The sequence below is a fragment of the Chenopodium quinoa genome, unplaced genomic scaffold, assembly GCF_001683475.1.
Source record: "Chenopodium quinoa cultivar QQ74 unplaced genomic scaffold, ASM168347v1, whole genome shotgun sequence".
In the NCBI taxonomy this organism is placed as follows: Eukaryota; Viridiplantae; Streptophyta; class Magnoliopsida; order Caryophyllales; family Amaranthaceae; genus Chenopodium; species Chenopodium quinoa.
This window is the reverse complement of record NW_018745323.1, coordinates 1,168,108-1,184,272: the sequence shown is the minus strand read 5'-3', so window position 1 is coordinate 1,184,272 and position 16,165 is coordinate 1,168,108. Positions and strand designations below refer to the sequence as shown.

Sequence of the window (16,165 nt, the reverse complement as noted above, 5' to 3'; positions counted from 1 at the left end):
CTCTTTCTAATAACAAAATACACGCGTTAGTAACTTCAAGGAAAATAATAAACAAAACAATTAAATTAAATAATTAAAATAGAGATTTGGGACCAAACCCTCAGAAATTAAAACCTTTCACGTCTAGGGCAAAGGCAACTTCGAATATGGCTAAGTGTATCAAGATCTTGTGAATGCGGAATTTTGTATTAAAAAGCAAGAAAGAGTTGAAGAAAAGAATTCTAAAGAATGAATATTATTGATGAATTGAAGATGAATGAATGAATGAAAAGAATGAAAGAGTTGATGATAGATGATGCTTCTTGATGAATTTTGATGAATGGTTGATGCTTGTTGATGAATGAAAACAGAGTTTTAGATACGATATTTATAGAGAAAATCATCCAAAAAAAAGATAATTTAACAAAATAGAGTCTGAAGATCGAAAAACAACCTTGGCGCCAGCCTTGGCTAGTTGGCGCCAGCTCCAGTGGCTAGCGCCTAGCGCCAATCCTGGTTCCAGGTGCCAAGGCCTGGGGTTGGACGCCAAAGCGGTTTTCAACACGTTTTCGAAAATATGATAAATTTCCCGTACTGGAAGATAAAATAATATAATTCCCATCGAAAATGCTATTTGATCTTGATTAAAACTCTGAAGAGTCCTAATTGAATCAGGAATGATAAAGACCTTCTAGAATATTCTAAAATACTAAAACCATTCCTAATTGCATTAGGAATGATAAATTATATTAGGCCCTCTCCTAGATCATTAGGCCGTACTTAAAGCTCAAACCGGGCCCAGTTTAGTAAATTGGCCATAACTTCCTCAATATTCATCGGAATTGGGCTTATAATATATCGTTGGAAAGGTATTTGCAAGCCTCATCCAACTACACCACTATTGGACCCATGTCATGGACCAACCAAACTGGATTGGCTGTTTTCTTAAAATAAAGTTTTCAAAAACAGGGAGATGAGAAAAAGAAATAAAACTTTCTGCTACACTAGACCTTTCCACACTTTCGTTTCATTCGATTATGATTCGACGTGAAAGGCACTCATCACCGAGTTTGGCTTTGGGGAGACACAAATGGGTGTCTACATTATGATTCACAAAGGAATCAAAATCATTCCATAGAGAATTTCTAATGAGTTTTCTTAAAAAAAAAATTTAAATAATTTCTAATGAGTTGAGTTTGGTTGCAAACCACTTGATGTTCGATTCGTTTAAAGTTTGGTTTGAGTACAAATTTTTACCTACACCCCATGCCATGGAACACTACATGCACCCCTATCCACGCACACATCCTTCGCGCGTGACTAAATGTTTATTTTTATTACAAGGAGTTTTTTTTGTTAAAATTAATATTTTATTATTATATTTTTAAAATTTTCGATATATAAAAATGGAGCAATTAATAATTGCATTCAAATCATTTTTATTATAAGAAGTATTGCATCATTAAATGTTCATTTGTTTTATTCATGTTTCAACAAATGTTCATTTTTGTATCATCAAATAATGTTCATTTCAAGCGTTATGTGTAAGTATTATAGTAAGATGTATGTATGCAAAAACATACGTCTTAAAATTCTGTTTATTAAATACAACGTTGTTAACAATATGAATTTTATTTAATTTTGTTTTATAAATATGAAAGTGAACCGTTAAATCTTATAGTACATATACGTGTTCATTATTCTCTTTACGTTAAATAACATATATGTTCATATTTTTTTTTTTTTTTTTTTTGAGAAAAACATATATGTTCATTTGAAATTTAATACTTGTTCATTATCCTATATATTGAAAGATGTTCATTAATGTTAAATAATAGTAATTTATCACATCAAAAGTTGTTTTCTTGATTTAAACACTAGCACTTGTTCATTACCAATGTTGAATATTGTTCAATTTAAATTTAATTTGTTTGTCATTATATTGAAAAATGTTTATTTGACTAATAATACTTGTTCATTTTCATATTCAGAGATGTTCATTTAGATTTTGATAGTTGTTCATTATCATATTGAGCTATGTTCATTTTCAACAATGTGTTCATATTTGTATTTGTAAATGCTCATTCAATTATCCAGTTTTGTTTATAGTGTTTGACTTTGCAAATAATTATTTTTTACAAAAATGTAATCGTTCACTACATAAATCAACCAAATAAGAAATGTGAAAACGACGATGTACATAATGAGAAAAGATGTGTATCAAGAAAACCACACAAAAATCATAAGTCTATATATAAATTTAAGGGTATAAATGTAAAACAAGTAGAATGATTTTACATATCAAAATGTAATAGAAAATGTTCATTTAACAAGAGACTTATATTTGTTTCATCCTCCATATGTATATTTTTAATTCATTCTCTATATGTATATTTTTGCATACTTTTTATCAATTGAGAATTCACTAATATTAGATTCATTCGCTATATGTATATTTTTGCAAAATCTCTATATATATCAAACATATTTCAAGGTTTTTCTGAAAATAGTTGCATTTATATGCAATGGATTCATTAATGTTTTTAGTCGACTTCTACAATTAAATATTCAATTCTCCTTTTGTTGCCTTAGAGGATGATGGAGCAAGGTATTTACGTGTTGTCTAAATTACTTTTTTTTATTAAAAGATTTAAAACGTGATATTAATATTAATATAGATTATATCATTTTAGTGTCAATGCAATTGATACCGGGGACATCCATAGTGATTTTGATTAATTAGATAATTGATTTTTATTCTAGTAAATGTATCTATTTTTTAGTTATTCGTTTTTAGTTGAATCTAATTGTTGACACTAAAATATATCATTTTAGGTATTATTAAAATATATTAGAGTTACCGTATTAATTATATAAATATATAAAATATTTATTTACGCCGAAATAATTATATGATTTGAACGTACGATTTATCATCATTCTTTTTAAGTAAAATGATTTATCGTAATTGTGTTTACAAATTTGTTTGATATACCATTGATCAATATTTAGATGAGGGGAATCACTATTTATTTGTTCATTTGTTGATTTTCAATTTGATTTGACTACTTAATTATTGCGGTACAATATTATGTGATTTTGCCATTTTAGCTTGTTTTTGTCTTTTAGATGGATTTGTCAAACTATTTAGATGAATTTGTCACACAGAAACACAGTTGTCACAGTTTTTGTGATAAAATAACTCTTTGCACTGGCACTTGTCCAAATCTGAAAATAAAACCCAAATTATTAATTATAATAATCAAAACATAAAATTGAATAATAAAAATAAAATAGAAAAAGTTACCAAATCAATGTCAGGTGCCTTAAATTTCAGTAACTGTATTATAAATACAGTTAATCTCACGTCGAGTACAATTAAAGTGATAACAACGTTTAGACGATTGATGTCGTATTCGGTTGAATTCACATCCAGAAGCCCCCCAACAAAAGTCACAAGAATGATAAGCTCAGTCCATATAACAGTGAAAAAGACTGATAAGCCCAGTCCACACAACAGTGAAAAGATTGACAAGCCCAGTATGCACAAAAGTGAAAAGACTGAAAAGTCCAGAATGCACAGAGTATATGAATTGGAACAGAGGATATGAAATCAATAAAATATGATTAATGGTGGGTCTCTAGGTGAAAGAAATGTATTAAATATTGTATAAGCTTTCCTAATAATGAAATGAAACAAGTATTTAAAAACAACCGAATATAAAAGGAAAATTTACAAATTGCATCAATTTAAAGTTTGTATCATGCAAATTGCAGCCATTTAAATCTTTTTTGCAAATTACAGCTGATTTAACTTATTTATCGATTTACGTGTCGAGAAATATTCAATTTAAGGTTCTAAGAGTCATTTTATTTCTTAAGAACCTTATTGAGGTCGGAATTATAAAAAAATACTCCGTAATATAAATACCTCGTGAAAGTTTGAAGTAATAAAAATGTATCAATTTGTGGGTAAAGTAAAAAAAAAGAAGAAGAGACGAGGCATTGAGCACTCCCGCCACATCAAAGAAACAGCACAACCCCTTAACCTCCCTTTCCCAACACGTGCCCTTTTCTCTCCCTCTCTTTCTCTCTCGTCATATTTACATTTCCACACTTTTCAATTTTTCTCCCTTTTCCTCTTTCACCAATCCCCTACATTTCTCTACTTTCTCTCTCCTCTTCAACCCTCCGATTTTCCATTTCGTTTTTTCATTTTTCATTTTTCCCTTTTTTTTTTTCTTCTTCTACTTTGGATCGTATTAGATTTTCCCAGGTACATTGATTTTTCCTTAATTTTCTCTCCCTTTTCTGCTAGATTTTTTAGGGTTTTAATCGAAATGGGAAATTTTTTTGGTGGTTAGGTGGGAGGTTAGATTCTTTCTTCTTTATCATTGTAATTTTCCGATTCAATTTGATTCCGATTCGGGAAATTTCATTCTAGTTGTAGTATTACTGTTTAGTAATTTGGAAGCTAACCCTAGTTTTAATTCAATTAGGTTTTTTGATATTATCCCCAATTCATACTTGAAAAATTCAAAAAAATTAAAAATTAAAATAAAAAAAAGTAGAAATTGCCTGTTTTTGTTTATCATCTTGCTTATTTTGTATAGAAGAATTCACATCTATCGTTTTACTTTGTGTTTTTAGGGTTTTGTTTTGTTTATTATTCTATGTATAGCCAGCTGTTGTCTATACAAGAAACTCCGTGATATTTTTGGTGCAGTTTTTTTTGGTTTGCTATCTGAAAATTGAGGGTTTTCTTGTTCAATTTTTCCACTAATTAGGGTTTATTTCCATAATTGCATTATTGCGTTTTTCTTTCCTTTTTCCCTTTAATTTCGTTTTGTTGTTCTTGGTATAAATTATGCAAATAAGAAAATAGAAGAGAAATCTAGGGTTTTTAAGTTGAAGGGGTTGATTGGTAGGGGAGAGAATCTGTTGTTTTGTGGGATAATCTAGTTGAAGGATAGGATGGCTTTGAACTTTTCACATCGGCCGATCTTTCCAGCTCATCTTGCTGAGGAAAATATAGGTCAGGGTGGTTCACAGGACAAGGACATTCGTGAATTGTTGCCTGCTGATCCTTTTGGGATGGATATAAGCTCCACGGTTACTGCCATCACGGGGTGGCTTGAGGATCTAGGAGCTGATTACGGTGGTTATGGCGGGGCCGAGGGTGGTAGTTGTAAAGGGGATTACCCTCTTTTTGCCGGATGGAATTTTTGGTGGAATTCGGCGGCTATGGAATTCCAGACGTTTCCTGAAAAAGATACATGGGCTGATAGCTTTTTCCCGGAGCAGGGATTACAAAGGCGGTCGGACTATGAAGGCAATGCTGGCATTGCTTGTACCAGTACCTTGGATGGTGCTAAGTTTGGTACTACTGATGATGCTAGTTTTGACAGGTTTGATAATCATTGGAAGATTACCGCAGTTGATGGGTATCTTCCAAAGGCGTATGATCAAGGTGTCCATTTTGCTTGTACCTTGGACTGTGTTAAGTTTGGTGCTGCTAATGATGGCAAGGGTGATTTTAATCATGGGAAGGGTACTGAGGCAGTTGCTGATATATCTGAGGCTCCTTGTACCTTAAAGGTTGCTAAGTTTGGTACTATTGATAATGCTAGCTTTGAGGGTGCTAAGTTTGGTACTACTGGTGATGCTAGCTTTGACAGGATTGATAACCACTGGAAGATTACCGGGGTTGATGGGTATCTTCCGAATGGGGAATTAGAGCATCTGGTGTATAATCAAGGTGTTATTTTTGGTTGTACCTTGGATCGTGTTAAGTTTGATAGCTTTGACAGGGTTGATGATAATTATGTGCAGAGTACTGAGACGGCTGCTGATATTGGTGATATATCTGAAGCTCCTTGTACCTTGGAGGATTCTAAGTTGGGTACATCTAATGATATCTTGGACCGAGATGATGATAATCATGGGAACAGTACTGAGGCAACCTTTGATACTGATGATATTTCTGAGGCTCCTCATCCAGCCTTGAGCTATGCTCTTGCCTATCTGGGTGTGCGTGATCTGCTCTCTGTTGAAAGAGTATGCAAGTCATTGTGCCACACAGTTCGAAATGACCCCCTTCTTTGGAGAAGTATTCATATTGATGGTCCACTCAATGAGAAGATCACTGATGACATTCTTCTGCAATTAACCCACAGGGCTCAAGGTAGCCTTCACTGCTTGAACCTAGTGAACTGCCAACGGATCTCAGATGATGGTTTGATGCGTGTCCTCCTTAGCAACCTGAGGTTGATCAAGGTAAGCACTATGCTAATATACATGTTTTTTTTTCTTGCATTCTCTTATTGTTCTTGCAGTCTGGTAATGCTTGTTAACACTTCTATGGCTCCCTGTTTTGACTGTAAAGATAGTGGAATAAAAACCTTATACTGAATCTAATATGAGTGATTTAGAATATATAAGATCAAGTGAAACGTTATAGGGTTATCTTTGAATGCTGGGACTTGAATGCTGGGACTCTGATTCTCATATTTTGATTCCTCATTGTGGGAGATATAGATTGCTTGATTATGGATTGTGATCTCCCCATGGAGTAAGATAGGTGTGTAAATGAGCCGAGCCTAGCCGAGTATTAGCTTGTTCATGTTCAAGTTCATTTAACTTAGGCGAGTATCCAAGTTAATAATCCTGTCAGAATTACTCTTTTTTTGCTTCGCATCTAATTATAGTGACCTATCTTTTATAATTTTGGTGCTAGTAGAAGAGAGATGAGGGATTGACAAGAGAAACTACTACTATAAGAAGCAAATTATGCCTGTGTATCCAAAGATCAATGTCCATTGTCTTCCATTTCTTCCTCTGTGTTCTTCCCACCGTTCCTTACTTAGATTATTTCCACCCCTCCTCCCCTTGTTTCCAAAAGGTTTTTTTCTTCATAAATTCTCAAGTTGTCAAAGAAGCCATATAAATCAATAGAGTTGATGTGTGCTATTTTTGGGCACCCTCTTGACTAGGTGATAATCACCATTGTGGGTATTATCATATTAAGGAGGAAGGAGACACTTGTAGGTTGTAACTGATTTATGGCATTGGCTATGTTCATTTTGTGTAGACAAAAATGGTTTCTTGAATGTGTGTGTTTGACTCTTATGATATCCTATAGTGCATCATGAATTGCTATGTGAACAAGGATTTTTGGGAAAATTATTCATCATCATTCGCCAGGATTTGTTTTTTAAAAGAATGATTGGAGCCTTTGAGGTGATGTACAAGTGTTTTTGTTGAAGGGAGGGCAATATGAGGCAAAGTGGCTTTATGGGTTCTCTAAGGGCAGCCATTTAATAATGTAATTCTGTCGAGAACATAATCAACACTGTTGATATAACAGTTTTCTAGCTTTTATGCTGCGCATTTAGATAATTTGTAACTTACCTTGATTTCCTGCTCAATATCATTCTATGAATTATTCTGTTGTTCGTATGTATCTTCATTATATCAGAATTAATTGAAGTTGAAATTAAATAGCTTGACTGTTATTTGTGTTTCATTGCTAAACATTTTTTCCTTTTTTTACAGTTGGGTGTTCCAGGATGTACAAGACTAAGTAATGATGGTGTAGTGAATTGCTTAAGGGCTTTCAAAACAGTGGCTGTCAATGGGATAAAATATCTCCGATTTGGTGGGCGTCTTGGTGTGACGCAGAAGCACTTTGAAGAGCTGATGTCATTATTAGACATTCATAATCAAGTACAAAATAATCGTCCCAAGCCACACTTCTATCACAGAGGAAACTTTTATATTTCTTATGAAGATGATCGCCCCATTGACTTAGAGTTGTGTCCAAGGTGCCAAAATATGAGGCTGGTCTATGATTGCCCTGCTGATGGCTGTCAAGGCAAAAACCATGCCGCTGAGCTGTGCCGGGCTTGCACCCTCTGTATAGCACGGTGTTATGAGTGTGGGAAGTGTATAAATGATGATTGTGTGTATGAGGAGACCTTTAGTCTTGACTCACTTTGCGCTGATTGTTGGAACCAAGTACCGCATTGTCCTGAGAGGCCAGATGTGGGGGTCAGCCCTCTTCAGCATGTCATTGATCAGGAGCCATCTGCTTCATTTCATGGCTAGGAGTATATTGGGTATGTGTATCGTGGTTTTTTTTTGTGTTGGTGGTTTTTTTGCTTGGAGTTCTATGACCAAAGGCTAGCATTTTTGATGTAGTACATAATGAAGGCTTTCAGTAAGTAAACTTTAATTGTACAGATTTTGGTCTGCCTCGTACATTGCTGTTGTCATCATGATGGACGCTGATCTTGCTTGGGTTGCATGTGGATCCTTATTGTTTCTGGATGAACTCTGCAGTTCAAGTTTTTCCGAGTTATGGAGCTGCTGTTGTATCATACTCCTATATGCAGTAAAAAGAAAATTTTAAAAATTTGTTGACATTTCACTATCTTGTTGGTGGTTCTCTTGGTGGTTGACATTGATTTGCTTTGCTGTTGCTGCTGAAAGTACGACATTCGGTTGGCCTGGAAGCAGATATCACCACACAAGGCTAGAAATTGATGTGTGATAGAGGGGGGGGGGGTATTGATTGGCCTCCCTAAGTAGTTACCTCAATACTACATAGTTATGATCTCATTTAATTTGCTTTATTGTAGCTGGTTAAAGAAAAAGGCAGTTCAGTGTACTTGGTACACGCTAGATTGATTGTGCTGAGATGGAAGGTCGATGACATCTCTGTTGTTGCTGGAGATACTTTCCTTAAGATGAAACTTTTAAGGAACAGTCAGTTGCCTTTCCACATGACAGTTAGGCTGTTTGTTGATGCTTTAAAGCAGTTCAGATGCTGATACTGTCTAGAGATGTATCAAAGTGGCTGATGTCGCAGGGCTCCTACCCTAGCCTCCATTTCATGCGTGCTCTTCTTGTCTATGCCATTATCAGAGCACTGTATTGCTATGCTTCTCTCCGCTCGTGTCAGGTACTCCAGGCTGATTGACTTTTGTTTGTAATAATAAGCCAAAAACTCAAGATTTATATTGTCATGAATAATTTTGTCTTGCTCAGACTTGAGGGCAGGAACCCACATACATTAGTTCTTTTTTTTTTTTGGCCGAGTGTTGTGGGTTTGAAATCTCAAAGTCTGATCAATTATGGTATGTATATGTGGATAATTGTATCTTATCCTGTACTAGCTGTACTTCCCTGGCCGAGTTTGCTGGGTAAAACATTGATCATTTGGTTGTTTATGAAAATAAATATTTAAATATTTTGGATTTTAGTTTCTGAGAAATGATTTTGGCACACCAAAACTCGATTTTGGTTCATCCGTTGAGTCTTAGTATGCTAGATTCAAGTATTCAGTTTTTCATCCTTTAGCTAGTCAATATAATCAGCTGCAAGTCCCTTTGGTTTTGAACTTTTGATAGTCGCCTAAATATTGACTATCAAAATTGACCTTTGAATGTTCGATTGCTGGTACAGGAAGTCTATATAAAATATCAATTTTTTTTTGTATGTTTGTTAATTGTAGTTAACTGCAAACTTGTAAAGTTCATTTTATGATCTCACTCTGTTTTCAAGTATAGAAATAATAATCATGTAACTACTTCGTAGAAGATTTTGAAAATGTCAAAGTTCATAGTATATTTATTGCCGCGTTTTGAAATAACAAATTAATTTCTCTATTTTGTTTGTCCTAATTTCCGATTTAGCGTGCCAAAAGGGACATAATATTGTGAATTTGTAATGTTTGTAAATTTGTAGACCGTAGAATAAATTATAATGTATAAATGTATACCAATATTAATTTGACTTAATACGGAGTAATTTTATATTTGTTTTTTTTTAAAAAAAAACTTCAATAAAATTCCATATATTCTGGACACCTAGTTGGCACTTGGCAATGCATTGGGGATAAGGGGTGGGGAATAGGTCATGGCAAGGCTCGCACCTTGAGGATACAAAGCGACCTGTGGACCACTGCACCGGGGTATAAAAATTATATATTGTGATATCAAAATATCTAATTTTTATAGATATATAAATTTGCAATGCACAATTTTACTCCTCTATATCTTCATTATAGGTATGTAAAAAAAAAAATAGATATTGTGAAAAAAATCATTTAAGACGGTTCTAACGAAATCTCACATGACAATAATTTGTCAAGATATAAATCAATAAATAAGGCAAGTGTAAGAATGTAATTAGTGTAAATTTTATAGTGTTGTAAGTAAAAATGAATCGGAAGTAGTAAAACTATGGTTTGGTTGACATTCAGTTAAAGGTGAGATTCTATATTTCTAAATTCTAAGTTCTAACCTAATTATCTATGTTTGTTGGCGTAAGAGGAAGGACAAAACCAATTGGAAAGGTTTAGCTTGTACGTTTTTCTTGCCTTGATGCTCTTGAATTCCAAGGTATCAAGATTGTACAGCTTCAATTCACATGCATCTAAATTAATACGGAGTATCAAAATTAAGACTCTTAAATACAAGAATATATCAAAAATTTATAAATTTATTAATTTTTTTAATTATTATATTTACAGTATTAAATTGAAAGGGGAGAACACTACTTTATCTTTATACTCCTTTCACACCACATAATGTTTTTGAACTATCTTCTATTAGCAATTAGCCAATTATAAAAGGGGTCTTAACACTATTAAATAAGAGGTAGCCCCAGGTAATCTCTGGGATAAACAAAATTTGTTAATCACATTTTGGTAATTAAATTAACAACTTTATCCTGTCATCGTCACGTTGGGACCGCTTTTATCAAAAAAGTTGTTGATTTATTTACAAAATTGTCATGTGATAAACAAATTTTGTGTATCTAAGAATTGTCTATGAATCCTTTAAATGAATCTTATTTTAACAAAGTGTATAGAAACTCAAAATTAATACGAGGTTAAAAAGCGAACAAGATTTAACCCATTATAAAGGCAAAGCAAACTTGTTAATGAGATAAACGAAAAAACGAGAACGTATTATTAATTTAGTACAGTAAGATTAATGTACAAAACATGGGATTATGCAAAAATTACTGCCCAAAACATAGTCAAGATGGCATGATTATGAGCTACTTCTGAGGTTTTTTGCCAAATATTTTCAAGATTTTTTCTTGCAGTCTCTTCCTACCAGATTTGCTGTCATCTTTCTTCTTGTTATCTTCCTTCCACGAAGACGATGGCGGGTCTGGGTTGCTGTCCCATTGATCAGCCCAGGATGGTCCAGAATCCATCTTCCCTCGTCTCCTTTCTTTGTTTTTGGAAAAATCTTCTTTGATTTTAGGATTAAGAACTAGATTTCATCTGACCAAATTTAGGTGATGCAGTTTAACCTTTATTATGCAGCTATAAATTGCATGATTCTGTCTATACAAATCTTTGATTAGCTGGTAGATTCTCTGCATCAATAAGATTATTTTTAAAAGAGGATTTGTTATTTATAGACTTCTGTCTAATCTTATCTCATACTACAATTTTGACCAGGTCCTGTTTTACAAGCCATATGTTTTAGAGTAGATAATCTGATATTTCCACAAGAATTGGCAATTACAATTGTACACAGTTTAGTTGCCTAAGGGGTTGTTTAAATCGATTTAGTTTAGGTCCTATTTAGGTACTTAGTCATCTGGTATGATTTCAGGTTTGATCGAATGATCGGGTCAAATTCAGGTTGGTTCAAATTTGGGTCTACCTGTAAATTTAACAAAATTATGATGCTCAAGAGTTCAGTTCCATATCAGGTGCAGGCTAAACTTTGAACATGATTTCTATAGATATACTTTAAATTGAAGAGAATACAAATTTGCACCAAAAGCTTGTAATTGGAAAATATAACCCATGGTGGAATTATCAAATTGTTATCTTAATTGGAGATCTATTGTGTAAAGAATTCGACATGACCTGCTATCTCCTTGCACAACAGTTTGGCCCCGGCTGCTAAACTAATGCTCTTGCTAATCACCAGACCAGTTTGTTTGTGAACGGGTGCAGGTTTATAGTAGTTTGCTGCTTCTTCCCCACCTACCAATAAAGCTTCTCTTGCAGGAATTACATTTTCCCACCAAAACTCGCGCAGAATTCCATGTATAAGCTCCCAATATCCTCGTTCTCTGCATACTCTGAATATTGTGCTCCCATTTGGGGTCCAACAATACAGATCCACCCATTCTCGATCCATTATCTCCATTTGACCTTGGATTTGGGGCATGTAATAGAAAGGCATTGTTGACCAAGGCAATGCCAAGTCAGGCTTCCCTTTGTTATATGGACATTTCACTTCAAGGATACCTGCCTCGGGAGTGCAGCTAAGAAGGCCATCAGGAGAAGCGCCCATCCAATCAAATCTTCGCTCAGAATGAATTGCAAAGCCCATGTAACCAACATCATGCCCAGTAATGCTTTTATACCTCTCAATAGCGGGTGCTTCATTGAGAACACCCCACTCCATGGCCCGCTTTGCAGAATCTGCTACAGTTGTGGCATCGGAAGCAAAAACCTTCTCACTCCAGAGCTCAGCTCGGCGGGTCCCCTTCCAGAAACCCAAAGCAGTGCTGAAGGTGCTAGTAGTTAGCCTGTCCTTGCGGAGCGCAAACCACTCTTCAGAACGCTGTGTTGTATCAGATGCGGAGATTTGAGCAGTCAACGCTTGGGAGTTTCTGATGATGAAAGGATTAGAAGGAACAACAACCAATGGACTACAGGTAGAGAAGCTTCTAAATAGTTCAAGAACAACACTTCCTCTTGAGGGCAGCGGAATGGCAGCAGTGTGAGAGATGCTGCAGAATCTTGACATGTAGGCATTGTTCATTGTTGGAAGTGTCAGGCACTCAATAGCAATTGCCCTGAAATTAAATTGACACACCATTTTGATGGTTCAGTTCTACTTCAAAGTAACATGATAAGGAGTAATAACATATGGACATTGGTTCTGACTTCGAATCTCAGCCTCTACCTAGAATTTGAAAATAAATTGAAAATGTTAGAACAAAGTCCAAAAACTCTTGCATTTTTGTTTAGCCTTTTGGTGACTATGTTGTTTTACTGGGTAAAGCACAACAAGTCAACCAACTGATGGCCTAAAGTTCAGCACCAAAGTAGAGTACAGGGGAAAATGAAAAAAAACATGAGCAGCAAATATACTAACAACACATTCATAAATTTCAGGATACTAATAATTGATATAAGTATACAGGAATTCATTCATAGCTAGCTCTTTATTGCTTCCCTACTATCCTCAAGTACCCGTGATAAATCCTGGACACTTGGACATGGGTAAGATATTTTGACCCATCATTTTAGGGTAAAGTTATGGAAATTTTTCACAAAGAGTTGAGTGCCTGAGTCAAACACTTGAACACATACTCTTGATGGAAGTATCTAAAACTAGCATATTTTCATAGCCTTAAAACATGAAAACAACATTGCAGATTCTGTTACTCCCCTCCTAATGTTATAGAGTACTCCGTATATAACAATACCAAGATGCCATTACTTATGATAAGTTTATAGTGGCACATGATGTTAGATTTTAGTTTTTACCCAATCAGACTCTTCCTTTCGCTCAAATTACTCAAACATGGGTATAAGCATTTCGTTTTGGGCTAATACCATGGAAAAAGTATCAGTACCCGTGTCTGACACAAGTAAATAGTGTCAGAGACAGTACATGTACCTCGGATAAAGTTGCTTAAGACTGTTAGTTCACTATATAAAGCTTAGGCAGCTTAGTGACTGTTAATGAGCAATAATGTGAATTGTGATGAGAGCATCTATGATTTACAAGGGTCCATATCTTCAATGAGTTGTTTTGTTCTAGGACTAGGAGTTCTATGAGGCGGTTGAGTCTGATCATATACTTTCCCGAATTATACTACATTATCAAATCCCCAATATTGAACAAAAAATAATCAGTCCCTTATGAGTTCCGCGTATACACAATCAATAACCAACTAATTTTCCATCCGTGAGCAGATTCGACCTATATGAAGACTGAATTATTTCATCTTCTCACTCAAGGATGAAAGTCTAACTACAATATAGAACTCCACACTTATCAATGACCGTCATCGATACGAACCACACTCTTGACCTAATATCAAAATGTTGTTTGTCTTAAACATAATTGAAATCAAGCAACTAATACACAGGTAGCTCAAAATGCATCATGCAATGTGTAAAATCAGACAAACAGGAAAATTCACAATTACGCAAATGTAGCAACCAAAGTACGAAGAAATTAATTTCCAATTCCAACTTTCCCATACTCATTTAGTTTGACATAATTAATTAATCTAATTCCATGCTAATTAAACAAACCCCTTTAATGAATTATTCATCATGGACATTTTCACCTCTATAAAACTAAAATTAAGCTCAATTATAATCACACCCAGAAAGTAATTATGCAACCAATAGATTCCAGAAATATGTAAAACTACATTAAAAAACGCAGCATCAAGTAATTACAAAGAGCTAAAAAGTTCTGATTTTTTTTTTAAGAATGAAGATAAGGTGTTCGAGAAATTACCTAAGAGAAGAGATGAAATATAATTTGCAGGAGTTGCAGAAAAATTTCTGGAGTATACTCTAAATTTGAGTAATTTCAAAGGGTAATTAAAAGATTGAGCTTCAAGCCATTTTCTGAAATTCTCTTTCTTCTTGTAGACAGCGAAAATGGGGGATTTTTGGCCCTTTTGGGGTTTCTAACAAAACTTAAGTAGTTTCAGCTGTTTGATTTTTTTATCGATATTTTTTTTCAAGTTGTACTTCTTCCGTTCTTCGGGTTGATTATATGGGCTAAAGATTTTATCTGGAGCAATAATTTTTGATGGTTAATTCACTATTGTGTAAATGCATGAGATATTGGAATTATCGTATTATATACAGAGTATCTAGTTTATTGAGTACTCGTATGTGTAAAAAAAAAAATATCTTTATACATACTTCCGCCGTCCTCAATTATTTGCCATATAAAAATATTATAATTACCTAAGTTTTGTTAAATGGAATTAATGAGAGAGAAAAGTGATGAGATCTAAAGTCTTTTCGTGAAAGTAAAATAATGATCTCAAACTCTCATTAAAAACACATAGCAATATCTCAGAACGATTTAAATAGAAATCGTGACAAACAAAAATGAATAAAGAGAGTATTATAAAGTTACTTAAATAGGATAGACATTTGTTTGACTTTTATCAATATGATTTTTGATCCTTCTTTCGCTTTCAATCAAGGTGAAAAAAATACTATCCAACCGTGGCTAATATGCTAAGTCTAATCCATTGGTATGATTTTGAATTTGGATAACTCGAAATCGAGAGGGAAGCTCTAATCACTTGAGCTATCCCTCACTCTCATGATATTGAAAATTTGATTGTAGATAAAATTTTGAAAATTCTAAGTACTTCCATAGTGCATCAAATTGATTGTAATAATTTGATTTTTGAGTTAGCCTATACATATCTTAATATATAACTAATATCATCTATGTTTAGTAGAAAAGTATCAACTCTTAAACTCGTGATCTTAAACTCATAAGGTGAGTTTTTCAGATCACCTCCCTTATCATACAGTGAGATACTTCATAAATAAAAGTAAGGAAATGTTGTCAGATAACACCTTTTAAGTGTAATTTGTTGTGAGAAAACACCTTATAAATTTTTGTTTTTTTTGTGAAAACACACCTAATACTACTTATTTTTTGTATGATAACACCTAAGGTTGGTTTTAGGCGTGTTGACTTGGTTTAACGACGTCGACCACCACGTGTGAGTCACATGCGCCGATTTACCCCCTCCCTTCTAATTTTTTTTTTACCTTTTCTTTCTCTCAAATTCTATTTTCTCTCTCCTCTCAATTTTCTCTATACTCTCAATTACTCCCTCCCCCAGTCCCCCTGATGCTTCTCATCATATACCCCACCATTTGCACCACTTACACACACCATCCTCTGCTCCCCCTAGCTGCTGTTCAAACTAGCCACCAACTCTATCCATCACCAAATGAACACATAGCCATCAACCACCAATCACATCCTCATCACCTTCCATTTCTCCACCCATTCACAGCAGCAACTCACCAACTCGCAACCCGTCACTACCGTCGGACCATCGCAACCAACGTACCATCGGCAACAATCATAATCAGTTGCCCCACCTGCAATGCTCCTACCACGGTCAGCAGCAAAATTGT

The 16,165-nt window shown here is 34.4% G+C and overlaps 2 protein-coding genes across 4 annotated transcripts; one reads left to right on the top strand and one right to left on the bottom strand.

Annotated features, from left to right (window-relative positions):
- The first annotated feature begins 3,848 nt into the window (after positions 1 to 3,848).
- LOC110712584 (F-box protein SKIP14-like) lies at positions 3,849 to 9,227 on the top strand. 2 transcript variants are annotated; one of them, XM_021891055.1, is made up of 3 exons: positions 3,849 to 6,255; positions 7,534 to 8,096; positions 8,221 to 9,227. In XM_021891055.1, exons 1-2 carry the CDS (start codon positions 4,954 to 4,956, stop codon positions 8,083 to 8,085), a joined length of 1,854 nt encoding a protein of 617 aa, XP_021746747.1. In that variant the 5' UTR covers positions 3,849 to 4,953; the 3' UTR covers positions 8,086 to 8,096; positions 8,221 to 9,227. The 2 variants fall into 2 exon arrangements, with proteins under 2 accessions (XP_021746747.1, XP_021746746.1); XM_021891054.1 differs by having other exon boundaries at positions 7,534 to 9,227.
- A 2,489-nt stretch (positions 9,228 to 11,716) lies between these two features.
- On the bottom strand, positions 11,717 to 14,911 carry LOC110712423. Of its 2 annotated transcripts, none has more exons than XM_021890886.1 (2): positions 14,502 to 14,911; positions 11,717 to 12,926 (listed from the first exon to the last, which is right to left on the bottom strand). In XM_021890886.1, the coding sequence occupies exon 2, from the start codon at positions 12,837 to 12,839 to the stop codon at positions 11,850 to 11,852; it is 990 nt and encodes a 329-aa protein (XP_021746578.1). In that variant the 5' UTR covers positions 12,840 to 12,926; positions 14,502 to 14,911; the 3' UTR covers positions 11,717 to 11,849. The 2 variants fall into 2 exon arrangements, with proteins under 2 accessions (XP_021746578.1, XP_021746579.1); XM_021890887.1 differs by having other exon boundaries at positions 11,717 to 12,816; positions 14,502 to 14,910.
- Positions 14,912 to 16,165: the final 1,254 nt, after the last annotated feature.